At 42.4% G+C, this 26,246-nt stretch overlaps 1 protein-coding gene across 1 annotated transcript in view; it reads right to left on the reverse strand.

Annotated features, from left to right (window-relative positions):
* BORCS5 (BLOC-1 related complex subunit 5) overlaps positions 1 to 24,553 on the reverse strand; it is a 97,562-nt gene extending 73,009 nt beyond the window's left edge. Inside the window, exon 1 of the mRNA XM_014582677.2 lies at positions 24,389 to 24,553. Within this exon, the coding sequence (XP_014438163.1) occupies positions 24,389 to 24,500 (112 nt within the window). The 5' untranslated portion in view covers positions 24,501 to 24,553. The remainder of the gene's footprint in view (positions 1 to 24,388) is intronic.
* Positions 24,554 to 26,246: the final 1,693 nt, after the last annotated feature.

The raw sequence follows: 26,246 nt of genomic DNA on the forward strand, positions 1-26,246 counted from the left end.
TATGAAAGTAGAAATGGAATATTATTGATGATAACATGCTTGATTAAGTCAAAAAAAAAAAAAAAAGAAAATGTGGTGCATATATAAAATGGAATATTATTCAACCAAATAAAAAAGACAGAATTGTATCATTCGATGTTAAATGGGTGAGCCTGGAGGACATTACACTAAGTGAAATAAACCAAGTATAGGAATAAAAACACCTCATGTTCTCCATTATGTGTAGAAATGGAAAAATGGCCACTGGGGGCTGGCAGGTGGCATAGTGGTTATGGGCGCTAGACTTCCACATGGCCGACCACGGTTCGAGCCTTGGACCTGGCAGCTTGCTTTTTCACTTTCCCTTTCTCTTTCTCTCTCTGTCCTTTTCTGACCAAAATTAAAATAAATAAATAAATAAACTTAAATAAAAATAATTCTTAAAAAAAAAAAAAAAAAGAAAGAAAAATAGCCTCATAGAGGCAGAGGGGAAAATGACTCCTAGAGGCTAAGATGAAGGGCTACGGGGAATAGAGAAATGCTGATTAGCAGACAGGAAGACCAACGTGTATTGTTGTAAGATATAACCAGGAGAACATAGATGGGAGTGACTTGCTGTGTATCTCAAAGTAACTAAACAGGAGGATTCTGAATGACCCCACCATAAGTAATGATATATGGTTGAGCTGATGGGTATGATAATTGCCCTAAATAAGTCATTACACATTATATTCATACAGTAAAATCATATTGTATCCCCACAATTATGTATGACATATTTGTTTAAAATTATTTTAGGGTTAGCTACATAACCTAGTAGTTAAGGGAGCCAGATTTCACATGGCCAACATGATTCAAATCATGGATCTAGTGCCCTGAAAAACACACTGGGTGTTTGTGCACACTCAAAATCTCGACAGGATGAAGAAATGGAACAGTGGCATGATCACGCCCCATTAAGAGGTGCTTTCTCCCTCAATTTCTCTCTCTGTCTCTCTTTCTCTGTCCCTTGACCTCTATCTGGCAAGCACATGTGCGCTCTGGTAATTAAAAAACTGTATTTAAGGGTCAGTAAGCAGCATGGTGGTTAAGGCGCTGTACTCCCACATGGCTGACCACTGTTCTAGTCCTGTACCTGAAGGCTTGAAAATCATGCCAGGCGCGTGTGCGTGCCTGTCCAAAATCCCAGAAGGTACTGCAGCATGGTCGAACCCTCTAGGGGGTGATTTCTCACTTTCCCTTTCATTGTCTCTCTCTGTCTCTGGCAAGCATACATGCCCAATGGCAAAAACCTAAAAAAAAGAAAACTATATTTTTTAAAAAACAAATCACATTAAATCTAAGTGTTAAAGATATTATTGAAAAGATATTTTTAGCATGTATAGAAAAAAGCACGAGTCAATTATACGCTGGCTGTAAGGTAGCCACTTTAAATATAAACAGAAATCTGGATTAAAGGCACAATAGACATGACAGATGCGACTTCTTGCTCCAGCCTAGTGAAGACATCTACAAATCCTCTCTGCAAACAGTAACTATAAAGCTGGACAGCGTAAAAGCAGCCAGAGGCACAAAACAATCTGAGGCCGTAAGCCTTAAAAATGCCTTAACTTCGGGAAAAATGGTAGCAATCTGTGGCATCCTGACCTGGGGCTTCTCCCATCTCTCTTGCCTCGGTTGAGGGAATGCTGTACCACAACAGAGCAAGTTAGAAGAACAAGCAGCTTTTCTGCAGCAGTATAAAGCTGACTTATTTGGGGAAGTAGGTAACATCCACACCCAGCAGCATCATCAGTGGAACTGACTATCTCAGAGACAGGCATGTGGGAGGTGCCAAAAACTGTACCAGCATGAGGCTGGGGTCACGCCAGGGGCTAGCTTATTCCTGGCTGAGGCTGTGTGCATTTGCAGCGGAAACCTGACCTGCGTCATTAACCAGTCACACACTTCTGGCTGACACTGAGACTATGTGCACGACAAGTAGGGAGAGGAGGGTGTAAGAAAAAGAAAGAGATGAGGGCGATTTGAAATGGCCCGAGCTTTGAATGTGCTACCTTAGCTCTACCTAAAGTCACTAAGAGATGACAGAAGCCTTCTCGGGTCAAGGTGGTTGAATATAACTTCTGTTTAATAACTGACTATCACGCGGTGTAGACAAAATGCCAACACTTAGGAGAGCAGACTTACAAATATGAATGCGTTTATAAAGTGAGCAGATACATGGAGAGGATCTGAGACTACATGAGTTAAGAGACGTGCCCAGACAGCCCCAGCTGTTGCAGCCCTGCTACTTCAGCTCTAGCCACAACTGACTGCAGGTGCGTAAAAGACAGTCAGAACCACCCACCAGAACCCTTTCTGAATCACTGACCGACAGAAATGGGAGAGATACCAAAATGACTGTTGTCGTTTAAAAGGTGGAGGGAACAGCAGCCACAAACCACAGGCAAAAGATTTCACAGGGTTAGTAAGCATGTTATCAAACAAAGAACAACGGGCAAACCAAAAAGCAATAATATCAACTTTGCAGGGATCAGAATCCAGAGCTGCTATATTATCTAAAATTCCCAGTTCTTAACAAAAGCTAAGTTACAAGATAAACAAAAAGTTATGAGATAAAGATACAGGAACGCATGATACATACTCAAGAAAAAAAACACTCAATAGAAACTGCCTTAGTGTCCCTGACACTAGATTTAGCGGACAAAAATTTCAAAGCAGTTATTATAAATAATTTACAGAACTAAAGGAAATTGTAATGAAAGAATTAAAGAAAAATATGACAACAATGACTCTTCAAACAGTGACACTCAGTGTCACTGAGTGTATCTCCATGTATCTGCTCACTTTATAAACGCGTTCATATTTGTAAGTCTGCTCTCCTAAGTGTTGGCATTTTGTCTACACCGCGTGATAGTCAGTTATTAAACAGACACAGAATGTATATACATAGGGTCATCAGGAAAGTCACGGCACACTTCTGCCTAGAAAAACAGAAAAATACGTCATGACTCTTCAGACAACCCAATATTTAAGAAAAAGAATCAAATGGCAATCCTGGCATTGAAGAGCACAAAAATAGAAATAAAAAATTCTTAGAGCAGTTCAACAACAGTTTTGGGGTGACAGGAGAAACAATCAGTGAATGTGTCAGCTAGGTTCACATGTGCACATGATCTGGGATGGCTGACTCTCAAGGCTAGTGCCAAGAACCTATCGGGGGGACCAGCAGTTAGCGTCATGGCTATGTCGCTGGACTCCCATGTAGTCGACCACGGTTTGAGTCCTGGACCCGGTGGCTTAAACTCACGCCGGGCGCGTGTGCGTGCCTGCCCAAGATCCTGAGAGGAGAATGGAGGAGAAGAGACTGCAGTGTGGCCAACCCCTCTGGGGGGGGGGTGATTTCTCGCTTTCTATCTCTGTCTCTCTCTGACTTGCTGGCGCACGCACACGCCCAATAAGAAAAAACCTCTCCAAAAAGAAAAAGAAAGAACCTGTAGGGAACACCGTATCTCCACCTCTGTTTCTCTCCCACATGGAACATACTTTTTAAAATATGTGAATAATAAGTATCTGAACAGAATCTGAACATCATTAGAAAAGTGTAAATAAAAACCACAATGAGATAGCACTACGTCTACTCTGGTGGCTATAACCTAAAAGAGAGAGAACACAGAATCCTCATACTCATAGAGGAATGTAAAATGGAACAGCCATTATGAAAAGAAGTTTGTCAGTCTCATAAAAGTAAATGTAGGTTTATCTTATGATATAGGTTGGACAATGGTTGTCCCCCAAAGATTCGTGTTTTGGAATTCAGTCTTGGTGGGTGGTGGTCGGATGTCACCCAAGGGTTCATATATTGGGGCTTGATTGTACTGTAAAGGTTTAAGTGAAAACTTGATCCCTTCACAGTGTCCCAGGGTGGGGCCTCTGGGTGACAAAGCCATTGGTGTTGGCCCCATGGCTGAGTTCTGTTGTGTATATAAGGAGAGGAAATAAGGCATGCAGCACCCACATGGATAAAGACCAGGCTCTGCTCTGCTCAAAGTTCTTTCCACCATTTTGTGATGTCTTTGAACCTTCTAGCCATGAAAATTATGAGTTTTACAAATAAATCTCTGATTTCTTTATAAACTATACAATATCAAGAGGTATTTTTTTGTTTTGTTTTCTTTTTTGAGAGGTTTTTGCTATAGGGCACGTGCACTCACCAGAAAGAGAGTTGCTCTGGGCCCACAGAGTAATCGAAGTAAAAATGAAGAAATAGTTAAGGAAGGGCTACAGGCAGAATTCTGTAAGCACTTTTTCCTTGGAATATAGGGTAGGGCCTTACAAGCCTCATTAGGTTACTGTGAATGACCTGAGAAAAGGGTTGAAAAATTAAATAACAGCTCAAAGAGGCAAAGTTCAGATGAAAGAGCTCTTAAAGACCAGCACAGTAGGACATTTACCCAGTAGCTTCAGCATTTATGGAGGAGCTGAGGCCATTGGGAGGCCCAGGTTCGGATCCCAGACAAACATGAACAGGTGGGCACAGGCTGTACTCCTAGCTAACTGGGAGGCTGGGGCGGAGGTTCTCAAATGTGAGACTCTCTCTCCTCTCCATCCTCTCCTGTGCGCATGCCTGTGCTCGCTCTCTCTCATTTAAAAAGGGGGAGTGGGGGAGAGAGAGAGAGAAATCAACTCTCAGGTCCTCGGAAGCTCAATTTCCCTGTCTTTGAGGGACCCCTCTCCTTACCTTAAGCCACCGTAGTGGAGGTTTTTGCTATAGGGCACGTGCACTCACCAGAAAGAGAGTTGCTCTGGGCCCACAGAGTAATCGAAGTAAAAATGAAGAAATAGTTAAGGAAGGGCTACAGGCAGAATTCTGTAAGCACTTTTTCCTTGGAATATAGGGTAGGGCCTTACAAGCCTCATTAGGTTACTGTGAATGACCTGAGAAAAGGGTTGAAAAATTAAATAACAGCTCAAAGAGGCAAAGTTCAGATGAAAGAGCTCTTAAAGACCAGCACAGTAGGACATTTACCCAGTAGCTTCAGCATTTATGGAGGAGCTGAGGCCATTGGGAGGCCCAGGTTCGGATCCCAGACAAACATGAACAGGTGGGCACAGGCTGTACTCCTAGCTAACTGGGAGGCTGGGGCGGAGGTTCTCAAATGTGAGACTCTCTCTCCTCTCCATCCTCTCCTGTGCGCATGCCTGTGCTCGCTCTCTCTCATTTAAAAAGGGGGAGTGGGGGAGAGAGAGAGAGAAATCAACTCTCAGGTCCTCGGAAGCTCAATTTCCCTGTCTTTGAGGGACCCCTCTCCTTACCTTAAGCCACCGTAGTGGAGGTCTATCCTGATCATTCCTATAGGGTGCCCAGCTGCTGTGGCATGTGCTGCTAAGACAACTGCTCTTCGCAGGCTGGGAGCACAGTTCATGTGGGAAACCCACGTTCAATTCCTGATCTAACACAAGGATACATATGCTGGTGTGCATCTATAATTCCAGCAGCGGAACAGGATAAGGCAGGAGGATTGTGTAGGGAGGCCAGTCTGGACAACAAAGTGAGACTGTCCAAAAAGAGCCAGACGTGGTGGCAAGGGTCTGCAGTCCCAGCTGGGAGGTTGAGGCAGGAGGATCAAGGCACAGCCAGACGCTGTCTCTAACAGGTAGGAGACTGGGAAACTCTTCTGCCATCTGACCTCTCAGCAGAAATCGTGGTTCAAACATGGATCTGGGGAACCAGCAGTTAGCATAATGGCTATGTCGCTGGACTCCCACGTAGTCGACTGCGGTTCGTGTCCCGGACCCGGTGGCTTAAAAAACTCACAACGGGCGCGTGTGCGTGCATGCCCAAGATCCCGAGAGGAGAATGGAGGAGAAGGGATTGCGGTGTGACCATCCCCCCTGGGGGGTGATTTCTCGCTTTCTGTCTCTATGTCTCTCTCTGTCTGTCTGGCGAGCGCACGCGCCCTACAGTGAAAATCTCTCCAAAAAAAAAAAAACTTAAAAAAAAAAAACAAAAAAACAAAAAAACAAAAACCATGGATCTGTGGTCTTTACTAAAACAAAACGATATTTTTAAACTGTTTTGCTTTTGAAATAATTTAACTTAAAAGAAAAATATAGCATTATCTTAATCTCTTCTCCTTAATATTAACACAGCACATAAGCATAGCACAATCAAAACCAGGAAATGAATAGCACACAACACAATCAACAAAATGACACACCTTAGTCAAATATACCATTTTCCTCTAATGTTCTTTTCCATTATAGGAGCCAATCCACTGCGTACCTCCTTGTTCTCCTCCCATTTATGACAATTCTTCAGTTACTCCTGGCCTTTCATGACCTTGACTCTTACCAAAAAATACTAATTCGTAGACTGCTCCTAATATTTTTTCTGATTCAACAGGAGTATTCTCAATAAGGATTATTTATTGAGGGCTTACTTAGTGGCAGGCACTGTTACGTCCTATACCCACCTCTGCTCTCTTAAATAGAAGTGTTTTTAAAAGATTTTAGAACAGAAATATTTTAAAATGGAGGAGCAATCATCTTTAATTCACCCTTCTTGGAGTGCTAGTGTTTTGTAAATTACCACGCATTCAGCAACATATTATTATTTCCCTACTATAATATCCTTCAATGTCCTCTCCCACGTCCCCTAAAATATTAAATCCACGCAAAAGCTTTAACCTCAGGGCCTTTGCATTTTCACTTTTCTGAATCCTTAATGCCTGCATCTTCCTCTCCTTAAACCGTAACTCACAAGTTTCTCACTTGTCACTGTCTGCCTTTTTCATCGCTGAAAACCCTTTTCTTGAGGACACCTTCTCAAATCACTACTCCAGCTCTCAAGAGTCACTGGTCCTCTGAAATCCTAAGAATCTAATGACTACACTACACGTTTGGTTTATATCTAGTACCCTGGGCTGTGGGTACTGCAGGTTCCCAAATGAGACTTCTTCCAAGGGGATGACTTGTGACCTCTTCCTGTTTGACAGCTAGTATATCCCCTCAATGCTTAGAGACACTGACTGAACACCAACTGCCATGATTAGTGGTAGGGTCCTGAGAAACCAGACATGATTAGGAAAAAAAAATCATCTCAAACTCTTAAATTTCTTTCTTTGTCTACAGTGACAGATCAAAATAGTTTTCTCTTCAGACATAAAGGGAGAGGGATCAACAGATGGTGTGATGGAATAATGGTTTCATCGCTGGACTCCCACATAGTTGACCACAGTTCGAGTCCCAAACCCAGGGGCTTAAAATTCATGCCGGGGGTGTGTGTATGCATGCCCAAAATCCCAGGAGGATTTTGCAGTCAACCATGTGAAAGTCATCCACTTGCGGTCATCCATGTGAAAGTTTAGCATCTTAACCACCATGCCAACCTGTTGGCCCCTCACCCATTTTCCTTTTTTTATTTTTTTTAGAGAGAGTTTTGCTATAGGGCACATGCACTCACTGGAGAGACAGAGAAACAGAAAGCAAGAAATCATCCCCCAAGAAGGATGGCCATGCTGCAATCCCTTCTCCTCAGTAACACAAGCAGTAGGGTGCCACTGTATAATACCAGGGCTGCACTGGAGGCCAGGGTTCAGCTCCTGGGCCAGCCAATGATGTGGTGACTAAGGTGGCTGGATTCCAAATAACCAACTGTGCAGTCTGAGTCCTAGACCAACTGGATGGAAAAACGTGCCAGGTACCTGTGTGTACAAAATCCCAAACGGAGGTAGAAATGAAGGGGAAGAGATTGAAATGTTACCTTCCCCATGGGCAGGGTACTTTCTCACTTTCCCTTTCACTCTGTCTGTCTCTCACCATTAAGCACGTGCATCCTCTGGCAATACTTAAAAAGGTGGGGGGAAGGATGGCAGGCAGCAGGTGGTATAGTGGTTAAGGCACTGGACTCCCACGTGGCTGACTGCAGTTTGATTCCCAGACCCAGCAGCTTGAAACACACGCTGGGCACATGCACATGCATGGCCCAAAACCCCACGTGGAGAATGGAGAAGGGATAGGGCATGGCCATCCCCCGGGAGGTGATTTCTCACTTTCTGTCTCTCCGGCGTTTGCCTCATAGCAAAAACCTCTCAAAAAACAGTCTACATTTAAGGTTCCTAAAAAGTCTCCTGTGGTAGTAATTTTTTTCCTTCTCTGTCTAGATACATACTAAAATAATTAATTACGGACTACTAATGTGTCGCAGAACATGTATATTTTCCAGCTAGCTTTGCTAATGCTTGAAGGGATCTGTGACCTGTTTTATAAAAAAAAAAAAAAACAGATGTTAGACAGTAAATGTTATTATTATTATTTTTGGAGAGGTTTTTTGCTATAGGGCACGTGTGCTCACCAGAGACAGAGACAGACAGAGTGACAGAAAGCAAGAAATCACCCCCCAGTGGGGATTGGCCAGGCCGCAGTTCCTTCTCCTCCATTCTTCTCTCGGGATCTTGGGCACGCACACACACACGCCTAGCGTGAGTTTTAAGTCACGGGGTCCGGGACTCAAACCACAGTCAACTACATGGGAGTTTACTGCTGGTCCCCACAGTAAACATTACTAACCAAAGACCTTTGAAAATATTGCCACATGTTGTATCAGCACTGACAAGCTAACTATTTTAGTCTACTGACATCTAGTGGCAAGGTGTTGTTAAAACCAGAACTGCTATAAATTACATTAAATGGAGGCCATCTTATGAAAACAAATGGCAAAATATGAGAAAGAACTATGGTGTTTATTAGCATTAAAGAATGTTACATTTTATTTTTGGCCTACATAGCTGTTAATGCCTCTCGGTGGGATTTGGGATTTTTCTTCTCTTGTAATAATAATTATGATATAAGGTTTTTAAAATAAGATACTAATATTTTAACTATACGCTAGAGAAAAGCTTGGGTTAAAGAGACTGAGTGAAAAGCAAAGCAACCTCCAGTTGTGATATGTCTATTCCAAAAATCTTGCAAAGCAAAACAGCATCTTTGTTCATATAGCTTTACTTCCTGACATCTTCACATGCTGGTAAAAATGTTCAAAAACATGTTCAGAAATTCTCACTCACAATTTTCATCTGTTTGTAAAGGCAAATAATTATCCATCCAAACTTGTTCTTCAAAACATCACTTTGCATTTCACTGGCTTTATGTGAAATAGAACTTCGGTAGAAAAAAAATTTTAATTTATTTTTAATTTAGAATTTATTTAATTAATTGCACTTGTTGTTATTATTACTATTATTATTTTAATTTTACCAGAGAGAGAGAAAGGGAAAGTGAGAAAGCAGGTCACCAGCTCCAGGACTTGAACTACAGTCAGCCATGTGGGAGTCCAACAACCTAACTGCCATGTCACTTGCTGGCCCCGGTAGGAAAAACATTAAAACATTATTATTATTATTATTATTATTATTATTATTATTGAAAACCTGTGACTATTTTAACAAAGTCCTCTGCAAACAATGTATCCTCAATAAATATAACATCTAATGGACAGGAAGTAAATGTGAACGATAGTTTTAATAATAGAGTTCATCTAAAAGTAGTAAAAACTGAATAAGAGTCCCAAATATTATTTGAATAACTGTATCTCTTTTAAAATGTCTAAAATCACTTAGTTGAATGATCTAGTATTCTGTAATCTCAACTAGAATTCAAATTCATAATCTTTTCGCTAAATGTTTTCCACAGTGTATGTAATCCATGGACCCATTTTAGAATCACCTAGGATGCTTTTACTTTTTTTTTTTTAAGAGAGATTTTTGCTATGGGGGCGTGTGCTGGCTGGAGACACTGAGACAGAGAAAGTGAGAAATCACCTCCCGGGGTTGGGGGGATGGCCACACCGTAATCCCCTCTTCTCCATTCTCCTCTCAGGATTTTGAGCACAGGTCTGGGGTACATTTCAAATCTCTGGGTTGGGGACTCAAACCACAGTCAGTCATCCATGTGGGAGTCTAGCACCTCAACCACTATGCTACCTGCTGGTCCCTAGAATGCTAATTTAACATGCAATAGGTCTTCAAAGAATTCATGGACAGTGTGAATTATGAAAAAATTATGGAGAGGGTCAGGTGGTATCTCAGTAGTAAAATGCTATGCTCTGCAAAGCAGATCCACATGGGAAGATTGCTGGTTCAAGTCTGGAAACCTCCCTGAGTACACCAGGCATGCACGTACCCATGATCCAGGTTAGCTGAAACTGGGAGATAAATCACAGGATCAAGACCCTTTGGGGGATCTTGGGCACACACACACACACACACACACACACACACACACACACGCCCAGCGTGAGTTTTAAGTCACGGGGTCCACGACTCAAACCACAGTCAACTACATGGGAATCCAGCGACACAGCCATTACACTAACTACTGGTCCCCATAGTAAATATTATTAACCAAAGACCTTGGTTAATAACCAAACAGGGGCTTAAAATTCATGCCGGGGGTGTGTGTATGCATGCCCAAAATCCCAGGAGGATTTTGCAGTCAACCATGTGAAAGTCGTCCCCTTCCAGTCATCCATGTGAAAGTCTAGCATCTTAACCACCATGCCAACCTGTTGGCCCCTCACCCATTTTCCTTTTGGAAATGTCTGTCTCTCTCCAGTGAGTGCATAAACTCTGGCAAAAATTAAAAAGAAAAAAAAGTTTAAAGAAACAAAAAAATAACAACTAATCAGTACACAACTATCTGACAGCTAAACATTATTAACCAAAGACAGAGACAGTCTTTCTCTTTGTTTCTCTCACTGAAGGAGTAAATAAATAAATAAATAAAAGAAGAAAAGAAAAAAACTAGACGATTTCAAAAGATTTTTGTTCCAAAATGAATGTAATTCTATTTATCCATGAACCTGAAGTCCCTTCATACAGGTGCCTTATACCAGAACTTACTGAATCAGAATCTGTACTGTTGGGGTCCAACAATCAACATTTTAAAAAGGTTCTCGGGATCAGCAGATGGCATAATGGTTAGGTCGCTGAACTCCCATGTAGTCGACCACAGTTCGAGTCCCGGATCCACTGACTTCAAACTCACGCTGAGCGTGTGTGTGCGTGGCCAAGATCCTGAGAGGAGATTGGAGGAGAGGGAACTGTGGCAAGGCCGTCCCCCTTGGGGGGTGATTTATCGCTTTCTGTCTCTCTGTCTGTCTCTGTCTTTCTGGCAAGTGCACATGCCCTAACCCCCCCCCCCAAAAAAAAAAAAAAAAAAAAAAAAAAAAAAAAACAGTGAAGTTTGCCTCACCATACTGTGAGCTCTTCATGGGAAGGAATCACGTTTATTTTGTTTTTCTATCTCTGGCCTATAAATATCGAGTAAACAGCAGGAACTCATCGAATTTCTTTAAGTCCATGAATAGTCAAAACAGCACAATTCCAAAAAGGGCCAGTACTGAAACACCTTATCAATGATCAATGTCGAATATATAAAATTTAGTATCAAATTAATTTGTCCAATCATCAGAAAATCTAGGAATTAACGGAATGAAAAAAAAATTGGGGGTGGGACCAGCAGTTAGCATAATGGCTATGTCACTGGACTCCCACGTAGTCAACCGTGGTTCAAGTCCCGGATCCGGTGGCTTAAACTCACACCAGGCGCGTGTGCGTGTGTGCCCAAGATCCTGAGAGGAGAATGGAGGAGAAGGGATTGTGGAGTGGCCATCCCCCCTGGGGGGTGATTTCTCGCTTTCTGTCTCTCTGACCCTCTCTCTGTCTGGCAAGCACATGCACCCTATAGCAAAAAAAAAAAAAAAAAAATTAAACCTGAAATTAAACCTGGAAATATCCATAAAGCCTCAGCTTTCCTAAATGAATAGTTCAGTCTCAAATACTGGTGTGCTTAAAAATAGAAGAATTTTTACAAAGATTTTTGGAAAAGTGGGAAACTGAAAATGAGTGACAAATATTTACACTTAATAGAAAGTATTGACCAAACCAGAACTTTAAAAGGAAATATATACAAGGGGACTTCAAACATCCATGGAAAAATGTAATTAAAGTACAGGTTTACTGGGACCAGCAAGTGGCATACGTAATAGTTACACTGCAGGACTCCCACGGAGTTGACCGGTTTGAGTCCTAGACCTGGCAGTTGGAAACTCCTGCCAAGCATGTATGCCTATCTGTCCAAGATCCTGAGAAGAGAATGAAGAAGTTATTGCAGCATGGCCACCCCGTCATGGGGTGATTTCTCACTTTCTGTCTCCATCTCCCCAGCAAGCACACACGCCTTATAGCAAAAATTACTCTCACAAAAAAAAAAAAAAAACACAGATTTATTTTAGTACAAAACATTTTTGAAACCCATGCATAGTTTTTTCATAATATGCATTTTATGCATTTTCAATGAACTTTTTTGAATTCTTTGCTGTCATATTCTAGGAGTAATCAGCTAGCTCAGACAAGAAAGGATATTGCTTAGAAAGATCCATCCTTGGGTATGAGCAAAAGTAAGGCATGCATGTTTTGCTTAAATTCAAAATGTAACACAAATTAAAAGCTGAAAGAAACAGGCCAACCTGTGGCCGGGTGGTTAAGACAGCTGGATTTCACACGGCCAACTGTACAGTTTGAGTCCCAGACCTAACAGCTTGAGAAACACAGCGGGAGCATGTGTGCGCATGCCCAAAATCCTAAAGAGAGGGAGAAATGGAGAAAAAGGAATTGTAATGAGAGCATTCCTCATGGGGGGGGGGAGGAGTGGATTTCTTCCCTCCTTCTGTCCTGTCTCTCTCAAGAGCCCCACTTTCTGTCTGTCTGTCTCTCTCCAGTGAGTGCATAAACTCTGGCAAAAATTAAAAAAAAAAAAAAAAGTTTAAAGAAACAAAAAAATAACAACTAATCAGTACACAACTATCTGACAGCTAATTATTCTTGACAGTTAATATTTAATATTGCTTGAAATTAAATTAGAATTTAACCTGCATACCTACAGCTTTCTAAACTGTAAAAAGGAAATCTACGTAGAATATACCAAATATAATTTTGGTGAAGAATTCTTTTGGAATCTTTCATCTTTTTTTTATATAGAAGACTTTAAACTAGGGTTCTTTGACCCCATTTTCTCTATGTGGCTACCTCCTATTTAAGGCTCAAAGCCCAGTTGAAATGTCATCTCCTCAACTGTTCTCTTCCATTGTAAAACTTGACCCAAATTCCCAATCCAAATTAATCTTCCTCGATGCAAGCCTAGTCTTCTGGCCAGTCTAACCGTAGCTGTTTACCTGTCTAAATCGCTCACAGACTCCCCTGAAGAGTGGCAATTGTATCATATGTTCTTTGTATCTCCACTGTCAACACTATTAGATACTTGGTAGGTATTTACTCATGTGCTGCAGAAATAAATGACCAATTAAAGGCTGCTAGCATGAAGCTCTTAAGTATAATGGAAGGTGCTACCAACAGAAAACTATGGATTACAAAGCATTTTTCAAGGCCTGCCCCACAGCACAGCAGTTATGCCCTGTGCATAGGGAGCTGGCTCCCACATGACGGATCGTGGTTCGGATCCCTGCCCTGGTGGCTTGAAGAACACACTGGGTGTTTGTATGTGCATGCTCAGAACACTTGATGGGACAGAGAAATGGAGGAAGAGTGACTGCAGCAAGACTACACCACACTGGGAAGTTTCTCCTTCTAGCTCCATCTCTTCTTTCTCTGGCAAGTGCACGGACCCTTTTTTATTTTTATTTAAAATAAAAAAGAGAGCGCCATGGAGATCTGTGCAGGGTACCCCCAAATCTTGGGCTGAACACAAGTCTGTGAATGTGTGGGGTGAAATTCTACAAGGCTAGAGGAACAATCACAGGAGAAGAGCAGGCCAGACATCTTCTAGAACTCACATAAGGCTGAGAATAATAGTTCACGTTCCCGTCGGCCACAGTGGAGAGACTTCGTAATACACGGGGACATAGGTGGAGTACTCACCTGGGCAGTGAGGCTAAATTAAACTAACCTAAGACTGCTCTGGGAAGGACTAATAAAACTTAAAAGGAGGCCCAGAAGGGACAAACTGATTACCAGTAACCTAACCGTATGCCAGAACAAAGTCCAGTATTCCTTAAAGAAATAAAACAAAACCTAGCCCCTAAAAACATAAAATATATAAGGTTTGGCCTATAGTAAAAAATGTCCAGGCACACGGAAAAGCAGGAAAGTATGACTTGTACAGCAGAAAAGTTCAATCAATAAAAAACAGATCCAAAAATGATGGACTAGCAGACAAGAAAGTGGAAACTGTGAATTACTGTAAATACACTCCACATGTTCGAAGAGTAGAAGAAACATAATCCGGAGAAGGAGACTAACTGCGGACATTTAAAAGCGGTGGAGGGGCATCTAAAGCTGTAACATACAGCGTCGAAATTAAAACTGCCCTAGATGAGATTAACAACAGGACCAAGACGACAGGAAAGAAACCACTGAACTTGGAAACATAGCAAGAGAAATGACCCAAAGTAAGGACAGAAAGGGAAAGACTAAAAAAGAAAATAGAAAGGTGTGTCACTGACCCGTAAGAAAATAATCAAGCAGTCTAACAATAAATTGGAGTCCCACAAAGGGGGGAGGGCAAAAATATTGGAAGAAATAATGGTCAAATTATTTGATTAAAAACTATAAACCTACAGATCAAAGAACATATGGAACTCATTAGTTTGAACTCATCACTCTCAATACCAGGGGTTTTCAAAAAGTCCATGGAGGGGCCGGCAGGTGGCATGGTGGTTAAGGCACCAGACCGACATGGCCGACTAAGGTGCAAGCCTTGGACCTGGTGCCCAAATTCCGGAGAGAAAAATGGAAGAGAAACAGGCTATGGAGTAGCCATCCTCCCTAAGGTGATTGCTCATTTTCCCTCTGTCTTTCTCTGGTACCTGTGGCCTATGGTAAAAGCCTAAAAAAAGAAATTTCCATGGAAAATATGTATTATGAAAACACTACAAATGAATTAAAAAATATTCTGCACCAAAATAAACCTGTGCTTTAATCCCATTTTTCATGTATTATGAAAACACTACAAATGAATTTAAAAATATTCTGCACCAAAATAAACCTGTGCTTTAATCCCATTTTTTCCAGGGATTTCTTCAGTCCTTTCATATGTAGGTAAATACAAAAATAAAGTGTGAATGTGCACGTGTATGTACCCTTCCTGGCTAAACCCACTGAGAGGGTCTGGGACTGGTTTCTAAATACCCTTCTGAAGAAGATGAGAAAACAGACTGATAAAAGTGACACCTCTGCAAGATGTAATTATATTTCCTTTATGCTTTTACTTACTGTACCAAGCTATATCCTAGCTATTGTATTATTTTTTTAACTCAGTAAATTTATTCTTAAATTAGTATTTGTAGGAGACCAGTAGGGGACGTGATGGTTAAGGCGCTGGACACTCCCATATGGCTGGCCATGGTTTGAATGCCGGACCTGGTGACTTGCTTTCTCACCTTCCCTCTCTCTCTTGCATTGTGTCCCTCCCTGATCAAATTAAAATAAATGAATGAATAAATAATTTTTTAAACCAGCATTTGTATATATATAAACACTGTGTGCGTGCGTGCACGTGCCTGTGCCTCGTAGCACAGCAGTTAAGCCCTGTGCACAAGAAGCCCAACTCTGCTTGGCTGACCATGATTCAAGTCCTGGCCCCAGTAGCGTGAAAAACATGCCAAGTCCTAGACTCAGAGGTTTGAAACACACACTGGGCATGTGTGCACATGTGCCTAAAATCCCGTGAGGAGTATGGAAGAGAAAGGACTGCGGCATGGCCATCCACCTCAGGGGAGTGATTTCTAACTTTCTTGCCCTCTGTCTCTCCAGTAAGCACATGTGGTGTATATCAAAAATTTCTTTCTTTTTTTTTTTTGCTATAGGGCACATGTGCTCACCAAACAGACAGGGAGAAACAGAGAGACAGAAAGTGAGAAATCACCCCCCGGGGGGGGATGGCCATGCCACAATCCCTTCTCCTCCATTCTCTTCTCGGGATCTTGGGCACGCATGCACACATGCCCAGCATGAGTTTTAAGCCACCAGGTCTGGGACTCGAACCACGGTCGACTACCTAGAAGTCCAGCGACATAGCCATTATGCTAATTGCTGGTCCCGCAAAAATCTCTTTTTTTAAAAAAAAAAAGTTAAAGATAATAATATAGTCTTACAAACATCTAGATGCTTATATTACAAAATAATTAAAGCACTTAGAACCTTGGTTCTCCAAATGAAGAAAAACGCTGAGCAGGGAAGAACAGAGGCTACTGAGTAGACAGAAAAAACAGAACACCATGGGGTGAGGGTTGTAAAGCTAAAAGCAGGTTTAAGTTGCATGGAAACTGTTAGGGTTTGAATGTGTCTCCCCAAAACTGATGTTTTGAAATTGGTTAATATTGTGATGGTATGAAGAAGCAGAAACTTAATCCAAGTATGATATAAGGTGTGAGGCCTCTAAAAGATGATCAGCATCGGATACGGTCATCGGGATTGTCCCCCATGATGGAATACCGATGGCTTCATGACGGAATACATGATGGAATACTGAGGAGGAGCACCAAGAGTGCTTGCCATGACTCTGCTTAAGATCCACCGTCTGGGACCAGCAGTGGCATAATGGCGATGTCGCTGGTCTCCCACGTAGTCAATCGCAGTTTGAGTCCCGGATCCAGTGGCTTAAACTCATGCCGAGCGCATGTGCATGCGTGCCTAAGATCCTGAGAGGAGAATGGAGAAGGGATTGAGGTGTGGCCATCCCCCCTGGGGGGTGATTTCTCGTTTTCTGCCTCTCTGTCTCTATCTGTCTTTCTGGTGATATCAAAAAACTTCTCAAAAAAAGGGGAAAAAAAAAAAAAAAAGACTCACTGTCTGCTTAAGGCAGTCAGATCCCACACAGCTGACTGCTAGATTCAAATCCCAGTCCCTTATTTTAAAAAACACACTGGGCACATGTGTGTAAGTGCCTCAAATCACAATGTGATGGAGAAATAGAGGAGAAGGGACTAAAGGCTACTTTCTCCCTTACCCTCTCTCCCTCTGTCTCTCTCTTCTCTGGCAAGCACACTCATCCTCTGGCAAGCATGTAAACAAACACACAAACACCACTATCTAGTCCCCTCCTTTGGCCTGGCATCTTCCAATGCGATGATAAGGTCAGATGCCTCGTAGAGACAGATGCCTGATGACTACAAAGACTTTCTATCTTTATTTATTTATTTAATTAATAATTATTTTATTTAACTTTATTTATTTATTTTAATTTGACCAAAGAGGGACAGAGAGAAAGAGAGAGAGAGGGAAAGTGAGAAAGAAGCTGCCAGATCCGGGACTTGAACCACAGTTAGCCACATGGAGGTCCAGTGTCCTTATCCACCATGCCACTTGCTGGTCCCGACTTTCTATCTTATTTTTACATGTCTGGATAAACAGGTGAGAAATATGTGAAGGAAGTGGTCATTTGAAATCTAGCTCCCTCGCATTCTCCTTATTATCCTTTTTCATCTCTTCATTCTTGGCCAGTTACAACCTGGAGCACTAATTCTCTTTCTTTCTTTCTTTTTTTTTTTTTTTTTTTGGGAGACTTTTTGGTATGGGGACTGTGCGGCTCGCCAGACAGACTGAGAAAGACAGAGAGACAGAAAGCGAGAAATCACCCCCCAGAGGGGATGGCCACGCCGCAATCCCTTCTCCATTCTCCTCTCGGGATATTGGGCATGTACGCACACGCGCCCAGTGTGAGATTTAAGCCACCGGGTCCGAGACACGAACTGCAGTCGACTACGTGGGAGTCCAGCGACATAGCCATTACGCTAACTGCTGGTCCCTGGAGCACTAATTCTCAAAGTTTCATGTGACTTGAGATCCTTCGATGCTGTTCCATGAGATTTTGCTTCAACAAGTCCCATGGTCTCTGTAATTGGCAACATTTACTTTACATACATCATGCTCTTTTTTTTTTTTTAAGGTTTTTGTCATAGGGTGTGTGCACTTGCTGGAGAGAAACAGAGAGAAAAAAAGTGAGAAATCATCCCCGGGGAGGGATGGCCATGCTACAATCCCCTCTCCTCCATTCATCTCCCTGGATCTTGGGCATGCATGCACACACACCCAGAGTGATTTCCAAGCTACCAGGTCTGGGACTTGAACTGTGGTCAGCCATATCAAAGTCTAGTGCCTTGACTACCATGTCACCTGCTGGCCCCCCATATATCATATTCTTAACAATCAAACAGGAACTCCCACAAGGCTGCCTAGTACAACATAAGCATCTACACTGTGTAAGTTTGATTGTCCTTGTAACAAGGACAGTCCCTTCCCTAGGTAGCAAGACAATTCTTAAATTGTATCCAAGGTCAGTAACAAAAATGATACGTCAATTGCAAGGAATGTCAAATGCGCATATGTACGTTATGCATATATTCACTCTTCAGGATTGAATCATTGTTTTTCTAACTTGCATATATAAAACGGCAACAATAATGTATTATTCTCACAATTATTTCATTTCTATAGAATGACATGAAACAGCGGATTTCATTAAAAAGTATGAGTGGTTGAGTTTTAAGTAAGAAATCTATAGGGCTTGTTTAACCCTTGGGAATCTCAGTAATTTCCATCAAATTTACATTTGCTTTTGTGCTCTGTCCATTGTTCTGATCATGACCCTTTCTAGTTTTCTAATCTTTCATTTCCTACTAAATGCTGTGTGGCAAAATAAATTGCAAATTCAGAGGCTGCTATAAAAAGCAGAAATCTGACTTTAAAAAAAAATAACAGATATTTGGATTATGGTCCACAAATTATACTCTGGTATATCTATGCAAGTCAGGACCAAAGAAAGAATGTGCTTACTTATTAAAAATGCAAACATGACCTCAGTCATACAAATAGCCATGAACTCGCCCAGCCGCTGCCTCTGCAGCTCACCCACCCGCATTAGCATTACATCATATGACATTATGGAACAATAGTGAACTCTGTGTGATACTTGAATATATTGTTGTGAAAGAATAAACTGTCATTAACTTGAATAAAAGCATTCTGAAATCAAACCTGGGGGTACAGCCTTCACTGTGTGGCTTTTTTTTTTTTACTACTTTGAGAAATAGCCTCATCCTGAAAGCAGGAAAGGGGAGAAAAGATGAGAGTATGAAGGCGACAGTGATGAGTGGCCCCTGCACCAGCCCAGCAGGCAGAGGGCAGGGTGTTCACAGGCAGAACAAGGTCGACACAGAGGCTCTGCAACAAACATGTGTCTGAAAGTCAAGCCACCTCAGACCCACGCGCCACGCCGTGTCAGAGCCCGGTGATCTTCATAATGCACGCGGCTAGATTTGGGAACTGAGTCTTACCTGACACACAAGATAGTTAAACTAGATGTCTGGGACCATCAGGTGGCGTGATGGTTGAGGCACTGGACTCCCCTATGACTGACCATGCTTTGAGTCCTGGACCTGCTGGCTTGCTTTCTCACTTTGTTTCTCTCTGGTCAAATTTAAAAAAATAATAAAAACAACAAAATTAAATAATTCTTAAAAAAAAAAAAAAAACTAGATGTCTGTATCTTAAGATAGGTTGTCACTATAGCCTTGAGACTTAGACAATGAGACTTGAGGCCATTTATAAGCACCCTGAGTCTCAATATTCTAATCTGAAAACATCAAAATGGAATGAATAATAGCTTAGCTCTCATGCAAAGGTACTGGGGTCAGCTATAATTCTATTATTATCAAAATTAGACATATTCTTTTCTTCTTAGCTTTTGTTATAGAGAGTGTGTGCTTGCCAGAGGGACATAGAAAGAGAAGAAAAATGAGAAATCACCTGCCAGAGGGGATGACTATATCATAATCCCTTCTCTGCCAGTCTCCCCTCCGGATTTCGGGCATGCACTCACACATACCCAGCTTGATTTTTAAGGTGCCTGGACCAGGACTCAAACTACACACTTGGCCATGTGGGATCCAGCACCTCAACCTCCAAGCAATTTTCTGGTCCCATTACTTTTATTTTTTAATTGCCAGAGGACATGAGATAGAGAGAGAGAGAGAGAGAGAGAAATAAAGCAACACCCCCCACCCCCGCCACTAGGAGTAGCGACACCACAATCCCTTCTATTCCATTTCTCTATCCTTTTGAGATTTTGGACATACAGGCACTTGGTGTCCTTCTGAAGCTGCCAGGACTGGGACTCAAACCACAGTCAGCCACATGGGATCCAGCTCCCTTAGCCACTTGGCTACAGGGCCAGTCCAGCTCACTGCTTTTTTCTTTTTTCAAATATTTATTTATTTCCATTTGTTATGATTATTAATTTGACCAGAGAGAGACAGAGAGAGAGAGAGAGAGAGAGAGAGAAAGGAAAAGTAAGAAAGCAAGCCACCAGGTCCAGGACTCAAACCTTGGTTAGCCATGTGGGAGAATCCAGCACCTTTAAACACTGCACCACCTGCCGGCCCTCACTGCCTTTTTTTTTTTTTTTTTTAAAGTTTATTTATTTCTTCCATGAGAGAAACAGAGAGAGAAAGTGAAGAGAGAAAAAGAGAAACAAATAGCTGCAGCAGGGGGTGCCCCACCACAGTCCATGCTGCCAGCCAGCCCAGCCCGTGGGCATGTGCTGCCAATGTGCACAGGGAGGTCCTGGGACACTAATGTGGGACCCCACCCAGGCAAGTGCAGCCACACCGCCGTCTACCCCAGACATGTCCTGCTCACAGTGGATCATGAACAGCCCATCACGGCTCACGGGCTGTTTTCTGTCCCCTGTGGTCTGGCTACAGCTGCATGCTGCTCTTTCTACGTTCATGCCACTCTCATCAAGGACCTTCCGTACCTTCCTTAACCTCGCCCCACAGCCTCTTACTGTAACCTCTTCACTGCCTGTGAGGAAGCAGGGCTCGTTGGTGGTAAAGTCTCAATTAAAACCCGAGTATTAATGCAAATGAGACTGGTTGGACTGTACTGTATTGACAGCAGCACGTCTTATTCAGTTTTAGGGTGCTCTGGAATGGTTTTTAAATCTGAGTTTAGCTTCCCTTAACACCAAGTCTTCTCCTAGCCCTCCTACTGGTCAATTCATTATCATAAAATATTAATTATTTCATATGACTAAAATACTAATCCCGGAAAATTATTAAATAATCTCAATATTCTGCTTTTTTTTTTTTTAATATTTCCCTAAAGTGGAGATAAGAACTGGTCACCACAAGGCCTCCCCTGGAGCTAGGAGAGTTTAGGAGAAAGGACAGTAATAACAGGAAGCAGAAGCATGAAGACTGTGACTGCAGGCAGTAATATGTACAACTCCAGAAAAGAAAGGGATAGAATTCTAGTGTCCAAGGTCCAGCAGGTGGCCTGATGGTTAAGATGCTAGATTCACAGGGCCGGCAGGTGGCATGGTGGTTAAGGGCACTGGACTCCTACATGGCCGACAGCCGTTCGAGTCCTGGACCTGGCAGCTCGCTTTCTCACTTTCTCTCTCTCTCCCCCTCAGACACACATGTGCATGCACTCTGTCCCTCTCTGGTCAAAATGAAATGAAATAAATAAATAAAGTTAAACAAAAGAATTCTTTTTTAAAAATAAATAAATAAAAGATGCTGGATTCCCACATGGCTAACTGCTAGTCAAGTCCCAGACCTGGCAGCTTGAAAATCATGCTGGGTGCACGTGAGTGTATGCCCAAAATCCCAGGAGGAGAATGGAGGAGAGAAGAGAGTGGTGTGGTCATCCTCCCTGGGGGATTATTTCTCACGTTTCCTCTCTCTACCTCTGTTTCTCTCCAACTATGGCAAAACCTAAAGAAAAAAAAAAAAAACTAAAAAAGAAAAGAAAAAGAAAAAGAAAAAAGTATCTAGCTCTTTGTTCCTCCTCCCAGCCTTTATGAGGAGAGGTGTGTTTCTATAGGGTCTCACCAAGTTGCTATCCTTCTATCCCAGCTTTCAGTTAGCTAGGATTACAGGCACATGCAACCATGCTCAGTGTGCTCAGGCTGGCCTGGGTCTCCCGGGTAACTTCCGGTCTCCCAAAGGATGGCACTACCTGTACGCCACCAAAAGTAGGCCAGCTCTAAGCTTCTGAAGATAAAGGCTGTGTCTTTTAATCTGATGCACGAGGATATGTAGAGATGAGAATTTCATTAATGTTGGCTTCTCTGCAGAATCACCTTAGTCTTCAAAATAATGAAAACTAGAGATGGATAAGAGGACGTGATGTGTTGTTTCGTGAAAGAGCCAAAGTGTTTACCAAAGCGTAACCCTGAGGTCAGTGGGGAAGATTGAAAGCTTGTACCTCGTCATCTGTGAGACAGATGAGGTGCTGGGAAGAATGAAATGACATATGGATTGTCTATGAGCACCATTTGCTTCTGTTTGTTTGTTTGTTTGTTTGTTTTTAACATACAGGGTAGAAGAGTGTAGTAAGATTTGACATCAGCAAAGAAGATTCCAGCTATCTCTGTATCTGCCAAGTATCTGATCTTGTACAAAACATTCAAACACAAAAAATGATGTAAGAACTGAAGGGATCATACATGTACACAGGGTGGGAGAGGAGTCTTTGAAAATAAATAGCTATATAAATGTAAGATGTTTTCTAATATACCAAGTTAGGTAAACTAGAGCCTCATGTTCATTCTTTGGGAGGGGTGGAACTGAGGAATTCCTATAGCAAAAATACCATTCAGTTCATGGAAAATCATCTCCAGAGCCAGCCAGTGGCATGGTAGTTAGGGCAGCTGGATTCCACATGGCCAACTGTGTGGTTTGAGTCCCAGACCCGATGGAATGAAAAGTATGCCAGGCACACAGGTACATGAGTCTGTATGCCCAAAATCCTGAGAGGAGAATGAAGGAAAGGACCTCAGAGTGGCCATTCCCTCCTGGCAGTGTTTCCCACTTTGTCTCTTTCTCTCTCTCTCTAGTAAGTGGATGAGCCCTGTACCATATTAAAAAAAAAAAAAAAAAAAAGTCTTCTTTACCAGTTAACAGAGATATGAAAATAATAAAGTTATGGCCTTCATATTTTTTTTTCCTTTTTTTTTTTTTTTGAGAAGTTTTTGCTATAGGGCACATGCGCTCTCCAGAAAGACAGAGAGAGACAGAGAGACAGAAAGCAAGAAATCACCCCCCACAGGGGATGGCCACGTCGCAATTCCTTCCCCTCCATTCTCCTTTTGGGATCTTTGGCACGCACACACATGTGCCCAGAGTGAGTTTAAACCACTGGGTCCAGGACTTGAACTGTGGTTGACTACATGGGAGTCCAGCAACATAGCCATTATGCTAACTGCTGGTCCCTTCATATATATTTTTTTTAAGTTTGCTAGAGGGCACGTGTGCTCACTGGAGAGGAGGAGTGAGGGAGGGAAAGTGAAAAAGCAACCCTCCATGGGGATGGCCAGACCACAATCCCTTCTCCTTTACTTCTCCTCTCAAGATGTTGCACATACACGCACATGTACTTGGCATGTTTTCCAAGCCACCTAGTCCAGGACTTTAACCACACTGTTGGCCATATGGGGATCCAGTCACCCTAATCAGCATACCATCAGCTGGCCCAGCCTTTACACTGAAACTAAACTACCTCGATATATGCTAACCAGGTAGACAATCTCTCCTCTCATACCAAAAAGCTGTTAGGACTAATTGTCAGTGTACCTGTGGTGATAAAGACTTCCTCTGTGGATCTGAACTAGTTAATCCGTTGTCCAGATCACAAATAAGGATGAAAATTTTGGAACCAGCAGATAGCATAGCTGGACTCCCATATGACCCACTGTGGTTCAAGTCCTGGACCCAGACACTTGAAACTCATGCCGGGCAAGTATGTGTACATGCCCAAAATCCTGAGAGGAGAATAGAGGAGAAGGGTTGTGGTGCGGCCATCCCCTGGGTGGTTGATTTCTCGCTTTCTGTTTCTCAGTCTCTCTCTGTCTCTATGGTGAGCGCACATATCCTATAGCAAAAATCTACCCAAAAAAATAAATAAATAAATAATAAAAATCTTCATATGGAAATTCAATAGGGAAGGGCCAACTCCACACCATTCATTCATTCATTCAGTCACTCACTCAGTCCTTATTTTACACCAGGTCTCATTCAAGTTTTGGGAATTTAATAAACTACTGAAAGTCCCTGCCATCAAGGAGCTCACATTTCAGCAGATAAATACTGACAGTAAACAAATTTGCAGTAGTTCAAGAGTAATAAAGTGCTACAGAGAAAAACAGGCAGGGAAAAGGGCTACAATTTCAAATAGGGCAGTCAAGGAAAGCCTCATTGAAAAACTGCCATGTTAGCAAAGGCCTAAAGGGGAGGAGAGTAAGGAACATGGGTGTTTGGGGACAGCAGTGAGGCTACATAGACAAACTTCTTTAGCAAATCCAGGTAAAACAAAACATAACTTTTTACCTTTCAAAAGCGGCTGGAAGGTTGGAATCTCTTGCAACTTAATGACATCAGGATCGTTGCTGACATTCCGAGAGGCCTGGGAGCCCTGAGCTACAACCACGATGTCGTCCATCTTGGCTCTATGCTTCGCTGGAGAAGGAGTCACTGAAAATAAAGGCACACAGCTCAAGAGATGCACATCAGTTAGCTACCCTGCCTCGTGTTTTCAGTGTAGTTACTACAGAGAATAATTTACACAGCCCAATGTAGTTATGTTGTAGTGGGGCTAGAGGAAGAGAGATGAATTATGGGAAGGAGGTCTTCATTTTCTATAGTTTTTTTTTTCTTTTTTATAAAAGATATTGGGGGCCAATAGGTGTCATGGTGGTTAAGGCAGTGGACTCCCACATGGCCAAGTGTGGTTCGAGTCCCAGACCTAGTGGCTTGCTTGCTCAATTTCCCTCCCTCTCTCTTCTTTCTCTCTCTCTCTGGCGAGTGCATGTGCCATTCAGAAAATTTAAAAAATTAATTAAGTAAACAATTCTTTTTAAAAAGGCATTACAGGAACATATAACACATATGAACTTCTTTTAGAACTAAATATACACGGAGGCTTCCAAAAATTCATGAAAAATTCAAATCAAAGCATATCCACTTATTTTGGTGTGAAGAATGTTGAAATCCATGCAATTTTTTTTGGGGGGGGGAGATTTTTCCGCTATAGGGCGCGTGCGCTCGCCAGAGACAGAGAGACAGAAAGCGAGAAATCACCCCCCCCAGGGGGGATGGTCACACCGCAATCCCTTCTCCTCCATTCTCCTCTTGGGATCTTGGGCGTGCACACACACATGCCCAGCGTGAGTTTTAAGCCACCAGGTCCAGGACGCAAACCGCAGTTGACTACGTGGGAGTCCAGCGACATAGCCATTACGCTAACTGCTGGTTCCCAATCCATGCAATTTTTTCATAATATAGATTTCCCATAAATTTTTTGTAGACTATTCATATACTTTCACAGAAGTATAGGCAGATTGTGGTTTTTTAAATTTTTTAATAAAATTATTTAATTTTATTTATTCATTCACTCGTTTTAATTTGACCAGAGGGAAAGTAAGCCACCAGGTCCAGGACTTGTACCATGGTCAGCCATGTGGGAGTGTCCAACACCTTAACCACCACGCCACCTGCTGGTCCCAGCAGACTGTGTTTTCAATCTCTCCTTTGATTCTCCCAATCTTCCTAACACATGGCCCTGATTTACAAATGAGGCAATGAGAGTACGAAATCTGGCTGTGACTCCCCCAACGTGAACAATGCTGTAGTTAGGAAAGGAATTGGAGGCCTGTGGATTGGTTGGTACGCATGGCCCGACCTGGGACTCCGGGACTGCAAAGCTGTCCATCCCCCTTGCTACAACAGGCCAGGTGTATTTAATAAGTCTAGTCACAGGCAAACTCCCTGGTCTCAACCAGATGATCCACTAATTCTGAGGCTCCAGCTCTCTCGTCCTTAAAGGTGCAGCATTAGTTCAAGAAGGACAAAAATAGTAAGTAGGCCCATTCTGGGCTGAGGCAAGTCAAGGAAAGCCTCATTGAAAAACTGCCATGTTAGCAAAGGCCTAAAGGGGAGGAGAGTAAGGAACATGGGTGTTTGGGGACAGCAGTGAGGCTACATAGACAAACTTCTTTAGCAAATCCAGGTAAAACAAAACATAACTTTTTACCTTTCAAAAGCGGCTGGAAGGTTGGAATCTCTTGCAACTTAATGACATCAGGATCGTTGCTGACATTCCGAGAGGCCTGGGAGCCCTGAGCTACAACCACGATGTCGTCCATCTTGGCTCTATGCTTCGCTGGAGAAGGAGTCACTGAAAATAAAG

Source organism: Tupaia chinensis, unplaced genomic scaffold, assembly GCF_000334495.1.
Source record: "Tupaia chinensis unplaced genomic scaffold, TupChi_1.0 Scaffold143728_1, whole genome shotgun sequence".
Taxonomy (NCBI): domain Eukaryota; kingdom Metazoa; phylum Chordata; class Mammalia; order Scandentia; family Tupaiidae; genus Tupaia; species Tupaia belangeri.